General features: G+C 45.2%; 1 protein-coding gene across 1 annotated transcript; it reads right to left on the bottom strand.

The window, feature by feature from the left end:
• Window positions 1-630: 630 nt before the first annotated feature.
• LOC137312895 (probable G-protein coupled receptor 139) lies at window positions 631-15,917 on the bottom strand. The gene is made up of 5 exons (XM_067979271.1): window positions 15,756-15,917; window positions 15,317-15,368; window positions 9,248-9,556; window positions 2,773-3,628; window positions 631-685 (listed from the first exon to the last, which is right to left on the bottom strand). The coding sequence occupies exons 1-5, from the start codon at window positions 15,915-15,917 to the stop codon at window positions 631-633; spliced, it is 1,434 nt and encodes a 477-aa protein (XP_067835372.1).
• Window positions 15,918-17,830: the final 1,913 nt, after the last annotated feature.

The raw sequence follows: 17,830 nt of genomic DNA, 5'->3' as shown, positions 1-17,830 counted from the left end.
CTGCTCTCCCCAGGAGTGCGTGTGGGGGATAAAGTGCGGACTTTATCACTCACTGCTCTCCCCAGGAATGATTGTGGGGGATAAAGTGCGGGCTTTACCACTCACTGCTCTCCCCAGGAATGTGTGTGGGTGATAGAGTGCGGACTTTACCACTCACTGCTCTCCCCAGGAGTGCGTGTGGGGGATAAAGTGCGGACTTTATCACTCACTGCTCTCCCCAGGAATGATTGTGGGGGATAAAGTGCGGGCTTTACCACTCACTGCTCTCCCCAGGAATGTGTGTGGGTGATAGAGTGCGGACTTTACCACTCACTGCTCTCCCCAGGAATGTGTGTGGTGATGTTTAAGATTATATTATATAAGCTAAGAATCTATTCAATATGAAATCAGCTGTAAACCCGTTAAAGACTGAGATCAAGTAGCAGAACCAGGCATTGGGCAAAGTAGAATGAAGGAGCAGCATGGAAAACTCCCGACCCTTCTCACCGAGCAATGCACTCAGATAATAAAAAAGCTGCAGACACATTAGAAACTGCTACAACAGTTTGTTAGGGATAACCCTTGCACTGCTTGTGCAAAATATTGCAACGGAAAAGGATCATCTTTGTACTGCCTCGAAGAATGTGTTGACTATTCGGAAGATAGAGGAACTGATTGTATTCTTCTGCTCAGCACATGCAGAAGGGTAAGTGCCAGGCTGCACATTCATAAAGCATGAAAAGGGTACATCAAGAGAGGTCTTTAGCCTTCAGTCCCACAGTTTAACAAGAGGAAGAGGTTTAATATATCCAGTGGATCCATGCTGGCTCTGCCTAACATTGTGCCGCCCTAGTGGAAGTACAGAGATGTCAGGGGACGTGAATACCCGCTGGGAAGCCTCAACCTGCATAGTTCCTTGAAGCGGAAGGAGACGTTGAAGCAGTGTCACATCCCGCGCTGGTTTGTCCAACCTCCGAACGGATATTGAGCTTTTTGCTTGCGGTTGTTAGTTATCAATGAATGATGTTTGTATCATCTGCTGTCTTTGAACAATAAAGCTTCAATTCCTTTACCAAAACGGTATCAGATCGAATTGATTAGAGAATTACCGTGATCCAGTAACGGGATATAATTCCAACAGCTATGTAGACTTTACCCATCACTGCTCTCCCGAAGGGTATGCGTGGGGGTGGGAGCGGCGGGGGCGAGTGTGGACTTTACCACTCACTGCTTCCCACAGGGGTGTGTGGTGAAATAATGTGTACTTTCTGCTCACTGCTCTCCCACCTGTTGTGTGGTAATAATGTGGACAGTCCCGGTATCTCCTTCACCTCCCTCCTCTTTAAGACGCTGGTCATCAGCACCTTGAATTGCTGTTTGTTTTATTACCTTTAAAATTCTCCAATATGGTGAAACATTTGTTGCAATTAGTAATGACATATTATGTTACAACTTGTACTTTCTTGAGATATAAACTTGACAAACGCGGTAAATGAGTTGATAAATATCCGCAGGCTATAAACGATTCAGTGATTGCAGAATGCACGGTGCATGGGACACCGCAGCTTGGCGGAGAGAGACTCAAACTCCATGGGCATGATTTTAGCTTGGAGCCGGGCAGGGGCGGGAGGCTGGACTTCCGGACCCGCATCCTGGAAGTACGGGTTTCCCAGATGCCGATATGATTTTGACAGATGATGGACATCGTTTTCCACCCCCTCCCCCCCACCGGCCTGATTGAGGGAAGAAGAGCAAGGAAGAGGAGATGTAAAGGTAAGTGTCAAATGGTCGGGCGTGTGGGGGCGGGGCATCTGTGGGGGGATGGGGCAGGGATTAAGCGGGGGATTCGGGGGTTGTCGGGGTGGCATTGGGGCTGTCATGGTTCATCAGGGAGTGTCGCGAGTCATCGGGTGTTTTGTGGGGGTCATTGGGTGCATTCGGGTGTGGTCAGTCATTGCGAATGGTCAGTCACAGGTTTCGGTCACTCATGAGGGTGAGTTGTTGGCAATCGTTGGGGAGGGGTTGGAGATGGTGTGGGGGTCGGAGATCGTGGGAGGGTCGGATATTATGGAGGGCCTCGGAGATCGTGAGGGGGCCGGAGATCGTGAGAGAGTCGGAGATCGTAGGCGGGGTGTCGGCGATCGTGGGGTGTCGGATAAGGTGGAGGTGGGTTAGCAATCGTGAGGGAGGTTGGAGATCGTGGGGAGAGGTCATAGAACCACAGAAAAGATAGAGCACAGAAGGGGGCCAATCGCCCCATCGTGTCCGTGCCGGCTCGAAGAACAACCAGGTGCCCATTTTAATCTCACCAGGTCGTTCGATCTTCTTTATAGGGTTGCTGCAGGCAGGCTTGTTGAGCCTGAGAAAGCACTCCTGCTCCTTTGGGCCCACAAGCTGTGCTACGAAGGCACTTACCTGCAGTTCCGGGCATTGTCACCTCCTTTCTCAATTCGTGAAGTAAAAGGCCCCGGAATCCCAGCCCTCAGGCGTAAAAATAAAGAAAAACTCTCAAAATGGCAGCCCGCAGCCTTGTTGAAAGTTTTTAATGCCCTGAGAGCTGGTTGGTCGCCCGCCCTTCGTCCCGTGATAACCGGAAACGGACGGATTGAAGGCGAGTTGGGGGTGGGTTTCAGATTTTGCAATTTTTACTGCCTCCCCCCAACCTTAACCCGCTTGTTTTTACAGGCCAAAATCATGCCCCAGGTGTCACAGAATGGACTCTTCTCTTAGAAAATCGTCAGATCTTCTAACTATTTCATGAATTTAACACATGCATTAAAGGGATATTTCAATATATTCTTCAACTGCTCTCTGAATTTAGTCTGGGTAACGACATAAATACAAGTGTTTGTGCAGCAGCTCAGGAGCTGGAGCATGAATCCCAGTTCTTGTATAAACAGAGGGAGCAATACAGACTCGTATCCCAAATACCACATCCGGTTCGATATAGAAAACACCATAAACAATACCCATAACAGGATGAAATTCCCTGATATTACGAAAAGTAAAATAATGGATTTCCTACGGCTCTCCATCTCTGCGTCTCTGGGACTCTCCCCACTGCTGTGACCCCGGAGTCTCATGCGGGCTCTGCTGGCCATTAAAATGTGTCTGACGGTTAAAGCATTGAGCAGCAGAATCAGAACAAATGGCACACACGGAGTGAGGATATTGTGAAGGAGTTCGATTACTGACCACGCACGTGAATACAGAACACTGATTGTTACACCACAAAACCAGGGGTTATTGTAAAGCCGATACCGACCTGTGAACATAAAGTACCAGGTGGTGTTCTTCAAACAACCCAGCACAGTAACTGTTCCGAGAACCACAGCCGCCGTTTTCTCGGTGCAATATTTCGTTTTCAGCTTCTCACAACAAATGGCCACAAATCGATCAAAGGTGAAAGTGACCGTGAACCAGACAGAACAGTCGGCGGCTGCAAAAAGCAGGACGGCGTGGATATTACACACGTGGATGGACCACAAGAACTCAAACTGACCCTGATAACGAATTGGAATTTGCCTGAGCATCAGATCGGTGATAACGACCAGTAGATCCGCAGTTGCCATAGCCACCAGGTAGCGAGTGACGCATTTGGAGAGACCGCACTTTCCCCGAGACAGGATGATCATCGTCAATATGTTAACTGTAAGGAAGGGAAATCAACAGGGAAATTATATATCAGGATGGTAGACCCTGTAAATAATAGTAAATCTCTGGAGCCCTGCAAATATTAGTGCCGTCGCCGGAACCACTGTAAGTATTAATGCCGTCTCTCGAACAATTGTAATTATTACTACTGTCTCCGGAAGCACTGTAAATATTAATCCCGTTTCTGGAACCCCTGTAAATATTAGTAACGTCTCTGGCTCCTTTACAAATATTAGTACTGTCTATGGATCCCCTGTAAATATTAGTCCATTGTCTAGATCCCCTGTAAATATTAGTACCGTGTCTGGATCCTTTGTAAATATTAATAACGTCTATTGACACCCTGTAAATATTAGTACAGTGTCTGGATCCCCTGTAAATATTAGTACCGTGTCTGGATCCCTTGTAAATATTAATACCGTCGATAGACACCCTGTAAATATTAGTACCGTGTCTGGATCCCCTGTAAATATTAGTACCGTGTCTGGATCGCCTGTAATTATTAGCACCGTGTCTGGATCCCTTGTAAATATTAGTACCATGTCTGTATACCCAGTAAATATTAATACCGTCTATAAACCCCTGTAAATATTAGTACCGTGTCTGGATTCCCTGTAAATAATAGTACCGTGTCTGGATTCCTTGTAAATATCAGTACCGTCTATAGACCCCTGTAAATATTAGTACCGTGTCTGGATTCTCTGTAAGTATTAGTACCGTGTCTGGATCCCCTGTAAATATTAGTACCGTCTCTGGATCCCCTCAAAATTTTAGTATCTTCTCTAGATCACCTGTAATTATTAGTAGCATCTTTGGATCAGCTCTAAATATTAGTACCGGCTTTGGATCTCGTCTATGTATTAACATCTTCCCGAGATCCCCGAAGCTATTAGCACCGTCTCTGTACGCGCTGTAACTACTTGTAACGCCGCTGAACCCACCGAAAATATCTGTACCCCCTCTGGACCCGCTAAAAATGTTAGTACCGACTCTGGATCCTTTGTAAATATCACTGCCGTTCTGGGATTCCATCTAATTGTTAGTAACGTTACTGGATCCCCTGTAAATACTGGTACTGTTTCTGGATCACCTTTAAATATCAGTACCGTCTCTGGGTCCGCTGTAAATATTAGTACCGTCTGTGTTCCCTGAAAAGATTAGTACCGTCTCTGTGTTCCCTGTCAATATTAGTACCGTCTCTGGATTACCTGTCAATATTAGTACCGACTTTGGATCCCCTGTAAGTATTGGTACCTCCCTGGATCCCCGAGAAGTATGAATAGTGACACTGGAACCCCTGTAAATATGGGCCCCATCCCTGGAGCCCCTCTAAATATTAATACCGTCTCTGGACCCCCTGTAAATATTAATGCCGCCTCTGGACGCGCTGTAAATATTATTAGGGTCCTTGAAACCCCTGCAAATATCAGTTCCGCCTCTGGAACGCCTGTAAATGTTAGTACCGATTCTGCATCCTTTGTGAATATTAGTATCGTTTTTGGATCCCATGTAAATGTTAGCACCGTGTCTGGATCCCCCGTAAATATTAGTGCCATTTCTGGTTCCCAAGTAATTATTAGTACAGTCTCTGGACCCCATGTAAATAATGGTACCGTTTCAAGATCTTCGTAAATATTAGTTCTGTCTTAGGATCCTCTGTAAATATTAGTCCCGTCTCTGGGTCCCTTTTAAATATTAGCATCGTTTCTGAATCGCCTGTAAATATTAGTAACGCCACTGGATACGCTTTACAAATGAGTACAATCTCAGGATCACCAGTAAATATAAGTGCCATCTCCGTATCCCCTGCAAATGTTAGTTCCATCTCTGGATTCCGTGTAAATATTACTACCGTCTCTGGATCGCCTGTAAATATTCGTAACATCTCTGGATCCACCTGTAAATATTAGTACTGTCTTTGGATCCCCTGTAATATTAGTACAATCCTTCGACCCTCTGTAATTATTAGTACCGTCTCTGGACCACTGTAAATTTTAGGACCGTCTCTGGATACACTGCAAATATTGCTATCGCCTCTCTATCCCCTGTATTATTGGTACTATCCCTGGATACCCTGTAATTATTTGTACCATCCTTGGCTCTACTGTAAGTGTGAGTACAGTCTCGGGACCCCTTGAAAAATATTAGTACCACCTCGGGACCCCTGTAAATTTTAGTACCGTACCTGGATTCCCTGTAATAATCAGTAGCGTTATTGGATACGCTTTAAATATCAGTACCGTCTCAGGTTTGCCAGTTATTAATAGTACCGTCTCTGTATCCCCTGTAAATATTAGCAACGATTTTGGATCCCCAGTAAATGTTAGTACCGTCTCCCGATTCCCTGCAAATAATATTACCGTCTCTGGATTGCCTGCAAATATTAGTAACGTCTTTGGATGCCCTGTAAATATTAATGCCATCTCTGGATCCAACTGTAAATTTAAATGCCGTCTCTGTATCCGCTGTAAATATTAATACTGTATCTGCATCACATATAAATACTTGCACCGTCTCTGCATCCCCTCTATATAACGGAACCGTCTCAGGATGCCCTGTAAATATTATTGCCATCTCTCGACCCAGGTAAATATGAATACGCTCTCTGGAACCCTGCGGAAATATATCACCGTCTCTGGATCCCCCTGTTAGTATTTGTACTGACTTTGGATCCTATGCAAATATTAGTACTGTTAATGGATCCTCTGCAAATATATTATCGTCTCTCGATCGACTGTAGAGCTAGTGCCGCCTCTGCATTCCCTGTAAATATTAGCAACGTCCCTGGTTCAACTGTAAATCTTAGTACAGTCTCTGGATCCCCTGCAACTATTATTACAGTAACAGGATCCCCTGTAAACATAAGTACCGTGTCTGGATCCCCTGTAACTATTATTACAGTAACAGGTTCCCCTGTAAACTTAAGTACCGTGTCTGCATCCCCTGTAACTATTAGTACTGTAACAGGTTCCCCTGTAAACATAAGTACCGTTTCTGGATCCCCAGTAACTATTAGTACAGTAACAGGTTCCCCTGTAAACATAAGTACTGTGTCTGGATCCCCAGTAACTATTAGTACAGTAACAGGTTCCCCTGTAAACATAAGTAGCGTGTCTGCATCCCCTGTAACTATTAGTACAGGAGCAGGTTCCCCTGTAAACATAAGTACCGTGTCTGGATCCCCAGTAACTATTAGTACAGTAACAGGTTCCCCTGTAAACATAAGTACTGTGTCTGGATCCTCAGTAACTATTAGCACAGTAACAGGTTCCCCTGTAAACATAAGTACTGTGTCTGGATCCTCAGTAACTATTAGTACAGTAACAGGTTCCCCTGTAAACATAAGTACTGTGTCTGGATCCTCAGTAACTATTAGTACAGTAACAGGTTCCCCTGTAAACATAAGTACCGTGTCTGGATCCCCAGTAACTATTAGTACAGTAACAGGTTCCCCTGTAAACATAAGTACTGTGTCTGGATCCTCAGTAACTATTAGTACAGTAACACGGTCCCCTGTAAACATAAGTACTGTGTCACGATACCCTGTAACTATTAGTACCGTAACAGGACCCTCCCTGTAAATATCCGTACAGTCTCCAGAACCCCTGTAAATATCGATACCATCTTTGGACCCCCTGTAATTATTAGTACCATCTTGAGATATCATGTAAAAATTAGTAATGTGCGTTGGTTATACTTTCAATATTAGTACTGTTTCTAGATCCTTTGTATATTTTAGTAACATCTCAGTATCCCCTGTAAATATTAGTACCGTCTCTGGGTCGGCCTATAAATACAATTTCTGTAAACATTAATATCGTTTCTGGATCCCCTGTAACTATTGGTACAGTCATTGAATCCTCCTGTAAATATTAATAGCGTCTCTGGATCACCTGTACATATTAGTATCATCTTTGGACCCCCTGTAAATATTAGTACCGTCTCTGGATCCTTCTTAAATATTAATACCGTCTCTAGATAACATTTAAATATTAGTACTGCTTCTGGATCCTTTGTATATATTAGCACTATCGTTGGATCCCCTGTCAAAATTAGGACAATTTCTGTGCCTCCTGTAATTAATAGTACCGTCTCTCGATCCCCTGTAAATATTAGTATCATCTCTGGGTCGGCCTATAAATACAATTTCTGTCTCTGGATACACTGTAAGTAATAGTACCGTCTCTGAATCCCCTGTAAATATTATTAACGCCTCTGGATCAACTGTGAAATTTAGTGTCATCTCTGGATCGCCTGTACCTATTTGAACCCTCTCTCGATCCGCTGTGAATATTAATAGAAAATCTGGATCCCTATCAATATTCGGACCATCCCTGCATTCCACTGTAAATATTAATACTGCGCTGGATTCACTGCAAATATTATTACCGTCTCTGGAACCCTTGTTAAAAATAATACTGTCTCCACATCACCTTTAAATATTAATACCGTCTCTGGATCCCCTGTAATTATTAGCATCATATCTGGATCCCCTGTAAATATTAGTTCCGACTCTGGATCCGCTGTAAATATTAGCACCGTCTTGGATCCCCTCTAAATATTAATACTGTTTCCAGACCCCTGTAAATATTTGAACTGCCTCTGGTTCCCCCGGAAATATTAGTTCCTTCTCTGGATCCGCATTAAATATTAGTACTTTCTCTAAATCCCTTGTAAATATTATTACTGTCTCTGGATCCACTGCTAATTCCGTATTTTCTCTGAATCCCCTGTAAATATTAGTGTCACCTTTGGATTCGCTGTGCACATCATTACCGTCTCTGGATTCCATACAAATATTAATACCGCCTCTGGATAACCTTTAAATATTAGTACTGTTTCTGAATGCTTAGTATATACTAGTGCCATCTCTGAATCCCCTGAAATTATTCGTTCCATCTCTGGATCCTCTGTAAATATTAATATAGTCTCCGGATCCCCTGTTAATATTAGTACCGTCCTCGGACCCCCTGTAAACATTGGTACGATCTCTGGATCCCTTGTATATTAGGCTTAACGCACTCAGAAAATCCACGTAAATACATCACCCATCGCTGTTCCCCCCCTCCAATATATCTCGCATCCCTTTTACTCCCATCCATATATCTCCCATCCCGGCTACCCACATCAATATATTTCCCGGGTAAACCCTTTAATTTTTGAGCAGAATATAAAGACTTACCATCATATTGTACAGCATTGTTAAATAATTACCATCATATCGTACAGCAACAAGTGCAGGACAGGGAACAACATGATCAGTAATACATTTGAACTTCGTTTATAGAATTATTAGCTGGATATAGAGAATTACCCGGAACACCAATGGCAGCGATTGAGGGACAGGGAATGATAAGAAAAATAATACAGTGAAACATGGTTTAACGAATTAATAGCTGGATATAGAAACTTACCTGGAAAACCAAGAGCAGCGAGTGTGGGATCGGGAATGATAAGAAGAGTAATACAGTGAAACATGGTTTATGGAATCAAAAGCTGGATATAGAAACTTACTTGGAAAACCAACAGCAACGAGTGTGGGACATGGAATGATAAGAACATTAATACATTGGAAGATCGTTTGTAGAGTGAATAGCTGGATATGGAGACTTACCAGTGACACCAACAGCAGCGAGGAGGGGATAGTAAATTACTTGTAGACCAAAAAGCACATAAAATATCCGATCTTCTAATGGCAGTGTATGATAATATACATACAGATATTGCAAAGTCCAGAATGGATTACTGTGATCTATTGTTCTCAGATTCCGACCCATTGATGTAACATTCCAATCCATTGTTCTTAGATTCCGACCCATTGTTGTAACATTCCAATCTCTTGATCTCAGATTCCCATCTATTCTTCCCCTCTTTGTACAGCCGCTGATCCCTGTCAGTTCGAGAGGTGATGCTCCCATTGACACTATGGGATGACACATTGAAAGTAGTCGCTTATTAATAGCAGAGCGATATACTTCGGTGGCACAATTAGGGTCCGTGGAGACTGACATTGATTACAGTCACTGAACAAACAGAATCAGTTTACAACTTTATATCCAACAATTTTTATATCATAACGTATATTTTACCAAATATCACACAGATGGGAAGCCAAAAGCCCAGTATATTATTTTAATAAATATTTGGAAGAACAGAAACTATCAGACCCGCAGTCTGACAGCAGGGATGTGAAGGGAGGGCAACTTCATTTACAGATTGCCGATTATTTCTGAGTGAAACCCTTTAATTTCAGAGAGTTCTTACATACTTCTCAAGGGTTAGGTTTACACTTAGAGATGGAAACAGAACCATTCTACTAGTCAGTTTGGTGACCATTCTGTGAATCTTGGTGCAATCTCTGGACACCCCGGAAATATTGGCAAATCTATGGATCCTCTTGTAAATACTGGGCAGTCTTTTTGGATCTAACTGAAAATAATGGCACCATCTTTGGATTCTACTGGAAATATTCGCGCAGTCTATAGATTTCCCTGTAAATATTCCTACAGATTATGATAAAGCCTATGGTTACTTTGAAAAATATTGATCCGCTTCTTGATTTTCTGACACAACCTGTGTACACGACCTAGTAACATTGTAAATATTGAACCACTCCCATAGGTCCCTGTAAATAATGACATGGTCTGGGTAAAGTTTGAATGTGTACAGTCCCTGGTACCCCATTATACATTGACCCACTCTCACAGACCCGTGTAAATACTGGCATAGTCTGGGGAATCCCTGAATACCTGAATGTCTGTAGTAAACTTCACCAACAAAATATGATACAGCTCCCCTTGCCCCCAAAACTGGTAAAGTCCATTTCCCAAAAAATCTGATACAGCCCACACACCACCAATCTGATACAGTCCCTTCGCCCAAATGATGATACAGCTCCCACTCCTACCAAAATCTGACACTGTCCACTCTCCCAAAATCTGACGCAGTCCCCTTCCCCCAAAATGTGACACAATTCCCTCCACACAAAATCTGACACCGCCCACCTCCACAGAATATCTGACACCAGCCGCTCCGTAAAAACATATAACGGTCTTCAAAATCTGGCGCAGTCCATTCTGGAAAAAGTCTGACACGGTCCATTGCCCCGAAATCTGAGAGACCCCCCAAATCTGATATAGCTCACCCTCCCCCCAAGATCTGACACAGTCCTCCTCCCCCAAAAATCCGAGTCAGTCCCCTTCGCACAAAATCTGACACACCACAAACTGACACAGTCCCCTCCACCTGAATCTGACACACTCCCTTCCACCAGAATCTGACATCGTCCCCTCCACCAGAATCTGACACTGTCCTCTCCACCAGAATCCGACAAATTCCCCTCCAACAGAATCTGACACAGTGCGCTCCACCAGAATCTGACACTGTCCATTCCACCAGAATCTGACAGAGTCCCCTCCACCAAAATCTGACAAAGTGCCCTCCACGAGAATCTGACAGAGTAATCTCCACCAGAATCTGACACATCCATCTCCAAAAGAATCTGACACAGTCCATCCTATCAGAATCTGATATAGTCACCTCCACCAGAATATGACACCGTCAACTCCAGAAGAATCTGACACAGTCCATTCCACCAGAATCTGACATAGTCCCCTCCACCAGAATCTGACACTGTCATCTCCAGCAGAATCTGACAAAGTCACTTCCAACAGAATCTGACACGGTCCCCTCCACCAGAATCTGACACTGTACATTGCAGCAGAATCTGACACAATCCCCTCCACAAGAATCAGACACTGTCATCTCCAGCAGAATCTGACACTGTCCTCTCCACCAGAATCGGACACAGTCACGTCCACCAGAATCTGACACTGTCCTCTCCACCAGAATCTGACACAGTCACTTCCACCAGAATCTGACACTGTCCCCTCCACCTGAATCTGACACACTCCCTTCCACCAGAACCTGACATCGTCCCCTCCACCAGAATCTGACACTGTTATATCCAGCAGAATCTGACAAAGTCACTTCCAACAGAATCTGACACGGTCCCCTCCACCAGAATCTGACACTGTACATTGCACCAGAATCTGACACAATCCCCTCCACAAGAATCAGACACTGTCCTCTCCACCAGAATCTGACACAGTCACGTCCACCAGAATCTGACACTGTCCTCTCCACCAGAATCTGACACAGTCCTCTCCATCAGAATCTGACACAATTCCCTTCACAAGAATCTGACACAGACCTCTCCATCAGAATTGGATACAGTCCTCTCCGTCAGAATCTGACACCGTCCCCTCCACCAGAATCTGACACCGTCCCCTCCACCAGAATCTGACACAGTCCCCTCCATCAGAACCTGACACAGTCCTCTCCAGCAGAAACTGACACTGTCGTCTCCACCAGAATCTGACACAGTCCATTCCACGAGAATCTGACACAGTTCTCTCCACCAGAATCTGACACTTGCCCCTCCACCCGAATCTGACACGGTCCCCTGCACCAGAATCTGACACAGTCCATTCCACGACAATCTGACACAGTTCTCTCCACCAGAATCTGACACTTGCCCCTCCACCCGAATCTGACACGGTCCCCTGCACCAGAATCTAACACAGTCCATTCCACCAGAATCTGACACAGTCCTCTCCACCAGAATCATCACAGTCACCTCCACCAGAATCTGACACCGTCCCCTCCAAAAGAATCAGACAAAGTCCTCTCCACCAGAATCAGAAACAGTCCATTCCAACGGAATCTGACAAAGGCACCACCACCAGACTCTGACACTGTCCCTTCCACCAGAATCTGACACCGATCATTCCACCAGAATCTGACATTGTCCACTCCACCAGAATCTGACACAGCCGTCTCCACCAGAATCTGTCAAAGTCCTCTCCACCAGAATCTGACAGAATCCACTGACACCAGAATCTTACACAGTCCCTTCCACCAGAATCTGACACAGTCCTCACCCCCAGAATCTGACAGAATTCCCTCCAACAGAATCTGACAGAGCCCTGTCCACCAGAATCTGACACAGTCCTCTCCACAAGAATCTGACAGAATCCCCTCAACGAGAATCTGACACAGTCCTCTCCACAAGAATCTTACAGAATCCACTCAACCAGAATCTGACAGAGTCCTATCCAACAGAATTCGACAAAGTCCCCTCCACCAGTATCTGACAAGGTCCCCTCCACCAGAATCAGAAACAGTCCATTCCAACGGAATCTGACAAAGGCACCTCCACCAGACTCTGACACTGTCCCTTCCACCAGAATCTGACACCGATCATTCCACCAGAATCTGACATTGTCCACTCCACCAGAATCTGACATTGTCCACTCCACCAGAATCTGACACCGTCCATTGCACCAGAATCTGACACCGTACATTGCACCAGAACCTGACACCGTACATTGCACCAGAATCTGACACCGTCCATTGCACCAGAATCTGACACACATCATTCCACCAGAATCTGACACTGTCCACTCCACCAGAATCTGACATTTTCCACTCCACCAGAATCAGACACAGTCCACTCCACCAGAATCAGACACTGTCCACTCCACCAGAATCTGACACTGTCCACTCCACCAGAATCTGACACTGTCCACTCCACCAGAATCTGACACTGTCCACTCCACCAGAATCTGACACTGTCCACTCCACCAGAATCAGACACTGTCCACTCCACCAGAATCAGACACTGTCCACTCCACCAGAATCAGACACTGTCCACTCCACCGGAATCAGACACAGTCCACTCCACCAGAATCTGACACTGTCCACTCCACCAGAATCAGACACTGTCCACTCCACCAGAATCAGACACTGTCCACTCCACCAGAATCAGACACTGTCCACTCCACCAGAATCAGACACTGTCCACTCCACCGGAATCAGACACAGTCCACTCCACCAGAATCAGACACTGTCCACTCCACCAGAATCTGACACTGTCCACTCCACCAGAATCAGACACAGTCCACTCCACCAGAATCTGACACTGTCCACTCCACCAGAATCAGACACAGTCCACTCCAACAGAATCTGACACTGTCCACTCCACCAGAATCAGACACAGTCCACTCCACCAGAATCTGACACTGTCCACTCCACCAGAATCTGACACTGTCCACTCCACCAGAATCTGACACTGTCCACTCCACCAGAATCTGACACTGTCCACTCCACCAGAATCTGACACTGTCCACTCCACCAGAATCTGACACTGTCCACTCCACCAGAATCAGACACTGTCCACTCCACCAGAATCTGACACTGTCCACTCCACCAGAATCTGACACTGTCCACTCCACCAGAATCTGACACTGTCCACTCCACCAGAATCTGACACTGTCCACTCCACCAGAATCAGACACAGTCCACTCCACCAGAATCTGACACTGTCCACTCCACCAGAATCTGACACAATCCACTGACACCAGAATCTTACACAGTCCCTTCCACCAGAATCTGACACAGTCCTCACCCCCAGAATCTGACAGAATTCCCTCCAACAGAATCTGACAGAGCACTGTCCACCAGAATCTGACACAGTCCTCTCCACCAGAATCTGACAGAATCCCCTCAACGAGAATCTGACACAGTCCTCTCCACAAGAATCTGACAGAATCCACTCAACCAGAATCTGACAGAGTCCTATCCAACAGAATTCGACAAAGTCCCCTCCACCAGTATCTGACAAGGTCCCCTCCACCAGTATCTGACAAAGTCCCCTCCACCAGTATCTGACAAAGTCCCCTCCACCAGAATCTGACACAGTCCTATCCACAGAATCCAACTCACTTGTTTCATTTCAGAATTTTTGCAGTGACTGAAGAATGATTTGTTTTAAGATTTTGGCAATTTTCTTGTAGAGACCAGGAATGACCCAGGTTTAATCCACAGTCTGTGCTGAGTTAGTGGATACCAGTTCGAACAATACAACTGGACTGAGTGCCGCTGCCGGAAGTCAGGGGGAAAATCCAACAAGGCTCCTGCTCTCGACGGCGATCCAGTGACCCCGGCATCGGGTGAGAACACCATCGGGGAACTCCACACACTCAACCTCAAGTGTCAGACACCTGGGCAGCAAACTGGTGGCAACCAATGAATGTGGAACTGAACCACAGTCTGAGTTTGCACTTTTAGGGGAGGAAGAGAGAATATTTGGAGAGGAGAAAAGAAATAAAAAGAGACCAAGTGATGATTTTCAAACAATGAGCTCAGAGAGGGGAAAGATTGTGTGAGACTGGGATTTACAGCTTTGGGGGAACAGGAGATGAAAGAATATTCCATGGAAACTAGAATTGCCTGTTCTGAATTTCAATCTTCCATTTACAGTGATGACTTATATAAAGTCCTTTTACAGGGTATTAGAAAGGGAGGATTTGCAGACGGGAAACTCAAACCAAATATCACCTCAAGCTCTGACAGTCACTCCATTCATCAGGTCATGAATATCATCGGCCTTTGAATGTGATAGGAGAAATGTTTGTCCGTTCTGTCTGTGGGAAAAGATTTCAAACATCAGTGTGACTGGAAAAGCACCGAGACACACACGCGAGTGAGAGTGTTCCAGTGCACTGACTGTGGAAAGAGCTTTAACCAGTTACAGAGCCTGAAAAAACATCGCATCGTTCACAGCGGGGAGAAACCGTACACGTGTTCTGTGCGTGGACGAGGCTTCAACTGATCGCCCAACCTGAAGGGTCACAGGACACCCGCACCACGGAGAAACCGTAGGAACGTGGCGACTGTGGGAAGGGATTCAATTTCGAGTCCCAGCTGGAAAATCATCGACGCAGTTATACTGGGGGAGACCGTTCACATGTTCCATGTGTCGGAAGAGATTCACTCTGTCATCACATCTGCTGACACACCAGCGAGTTCACAAATAGGATAGACCGTTCCTCCGCTCCGTGTGGGAAGGAATACACTAATTCATCCAAACTGCTGAAACACCAGCGAATTCACTTCTGACTGCAGGGGTTGGATTCTGCTGTTATTGCTGCAGTCAATCACCTCCAGGGCTGAACCATGTTCATTCCGATAGTTGGAGTTTGTTTCTACGAATGTTAAGAAGCCCAATAACTGGGCTGGGGTTTAATATTCTGGATAAATGTAAAATAAATCATCTTTACTTTAAACACATTGTTGTAGATTTTGGTCTTTCCCACCTGAGTGTTCAGCATCACCTGACTGGAGCTCAGAAAGGACAATCTTGGGGGAGGATTGTACGGTGGGAACAGAACTTCACCCTGGACACAATCCTTCAGGGCCACACTGAGAGGGGCAAACGGCATTTTGGTCTTTCTCGTACCTCTTTACTGACAACAAAGTCGTCGTGCGTCAATCTCGATGCGTCTAAGAAATGTATCCCAGCTGCTCTCTTCCGTGGTTCAGAGCTCCTGGACACGGAAAAGAAGACTCCTTTGCACCTGTGTTTACAGTCGGGAAGAACAACGGTGAATGCTGCAAACGTGTTCTCAGATCAGAGATTGGTGTTTCCGTGATCTGTTTCACTGAAACGGCAGGCTTAAGATTCGAGTCTAAAGATGACTGGTTCTTTAATTGTAACAATTATTTTCGCTTCAAATACAACCACTGCACCCTGCAGTGTCCGCAAGCGGAGGGCGACATTTCCACCTCACTGGAACCACTGAATCGTGCAGTATCCAACAGCGGAGGGCGACATTTCCACCTTATTGGAAACATTGCACCGTGCGGTACCCACCAGCGGAGGGCGACATTTGTCTATAATTGTAACCCTCGCATCAGTGAGCAACTTGGACCTACAAAGGTAAAAGAAGCAAGTAAAACAGCAACCTGTGGAATTATTGTCACTGGGATATATGCCATCAGTGTTTTTTATACTATCATTTCTTGTTTTTTGTGAAAGATTGACTGCAATCTGTAGTTTTTGTTCATTTTACAAACTATGCTTGAATAAAGTATACACTTTAGCGAATATCGTCAACACAGTTTAATAAAGCCCTGATTTATCAAGTGTATCAGAGAACACAGAGTGGATTCTCGGGGAATTGGTGATAATATGCGAAGAATTGAGTTATGACGATGGGTCATGAGGGATACAAGGAAGTAGTGGAGATGGCTTTTCTGTGATCGAGACAATGGGAATAGAGATGCCACATAAGATGACAAGGTCAAGCATGTTGTCGTGATTATGGGCAGCAGAATTTATATGGAGGGAGAGGTGAAGGGAGGATAGGACCACAGTGAATTCAGAGGAGACAGTGCAAGGTTAGTGATTGAAATTTCCACCTGAACTTATAGCCTGGTCGTAAATTGAAGAAAAGGAAGGAGACAGTCTGAGAGAGTCCAAAGTGGATGTCTGAGTCCTGTGATGAGAAGAATTTAAGCTGTAGACCAATTCGAGTCAGCTTGAAGCATCGACATTCAATGTCCCGCTTCGGGACAGTATGGAATAGGAAGTGATCCCAGGAAGTGTTCGACGGGCAGAGTATCAGTGGGCGTACAGCTGGAAGTTAGCAGGAAAGGTAACGGTGTCTGTTCCTTTAACTGGCGACCGCACAGTAACAAAGGACGCATTATCCCTTTAAGCGCCGACCCTGCCTCGCTTCATTTTCTTGTGTCATAAGTTAATAATAAAATTCTTGACATTCCAACACATTTAATAATAAATGCTAAAATATTCCTGCTCACCACATAGTTGTCTTTTCCATTTGATTTTAAATGCTTCGTTCATTTTTAATAATTACTATATTGAAACATAATCCTTTATTAAAAGATAAATCAATAAACATCCCCGGCCCGTCTCCTTCAGTGTTTAAGACAAAGAGGCATTGGGTTTGGAACTGCCGCACTGTCCAGCAAAAGTCCCGTCCCCTCCCTACTGCGAGTGGACGATGAATAGACTATCGGCCTCGAGTTCATCTCCGCGCTTATTATTGGTGAAGAAATAATGTCAATCATCTACACCCACCAAGTTTGATTGATAGGCGGTCTGGGGGGAACTGTACTCCCAGAACAAAATTCCGGCCAGGTAACAGAATCGGAAACAATTGAACTTTCACATTGCCGGTTGAAATAAAAGGCTCAGGGCGATGCGTCGCTCCGGGCCGCAGGTTTCTGAAAGGGCTCAGGGCGGTGGGTCGCTCCGGGCTTCAGGTTTCTGAAAGGGCTCAGGGCGGCGGGTCGCTCCGGGTCTCAGGTTTCTGAAAGGGCTCAGGGCGGC

Source organism: Heptranchias perlo, unplaced genomic scaffold, assembly GCF_035084215.1.
Source record: "Heptranchias perlo isolate sHepPer1 unplaced genomic scaffold, sHepPer1.hap1 HAP1_SCAFFOLD_44, whole genome shotgun sequence".
Lineage (NCBI taxonomy): Eukaryota > Metazoa > Chordata > Chondrichthyes > Hexanchiformes > Hexanchidae > Heptranchias > Heptranchias perlo.
This window is presented reverse-complemented; position numbering and strand designations above follow the sequence as displayed.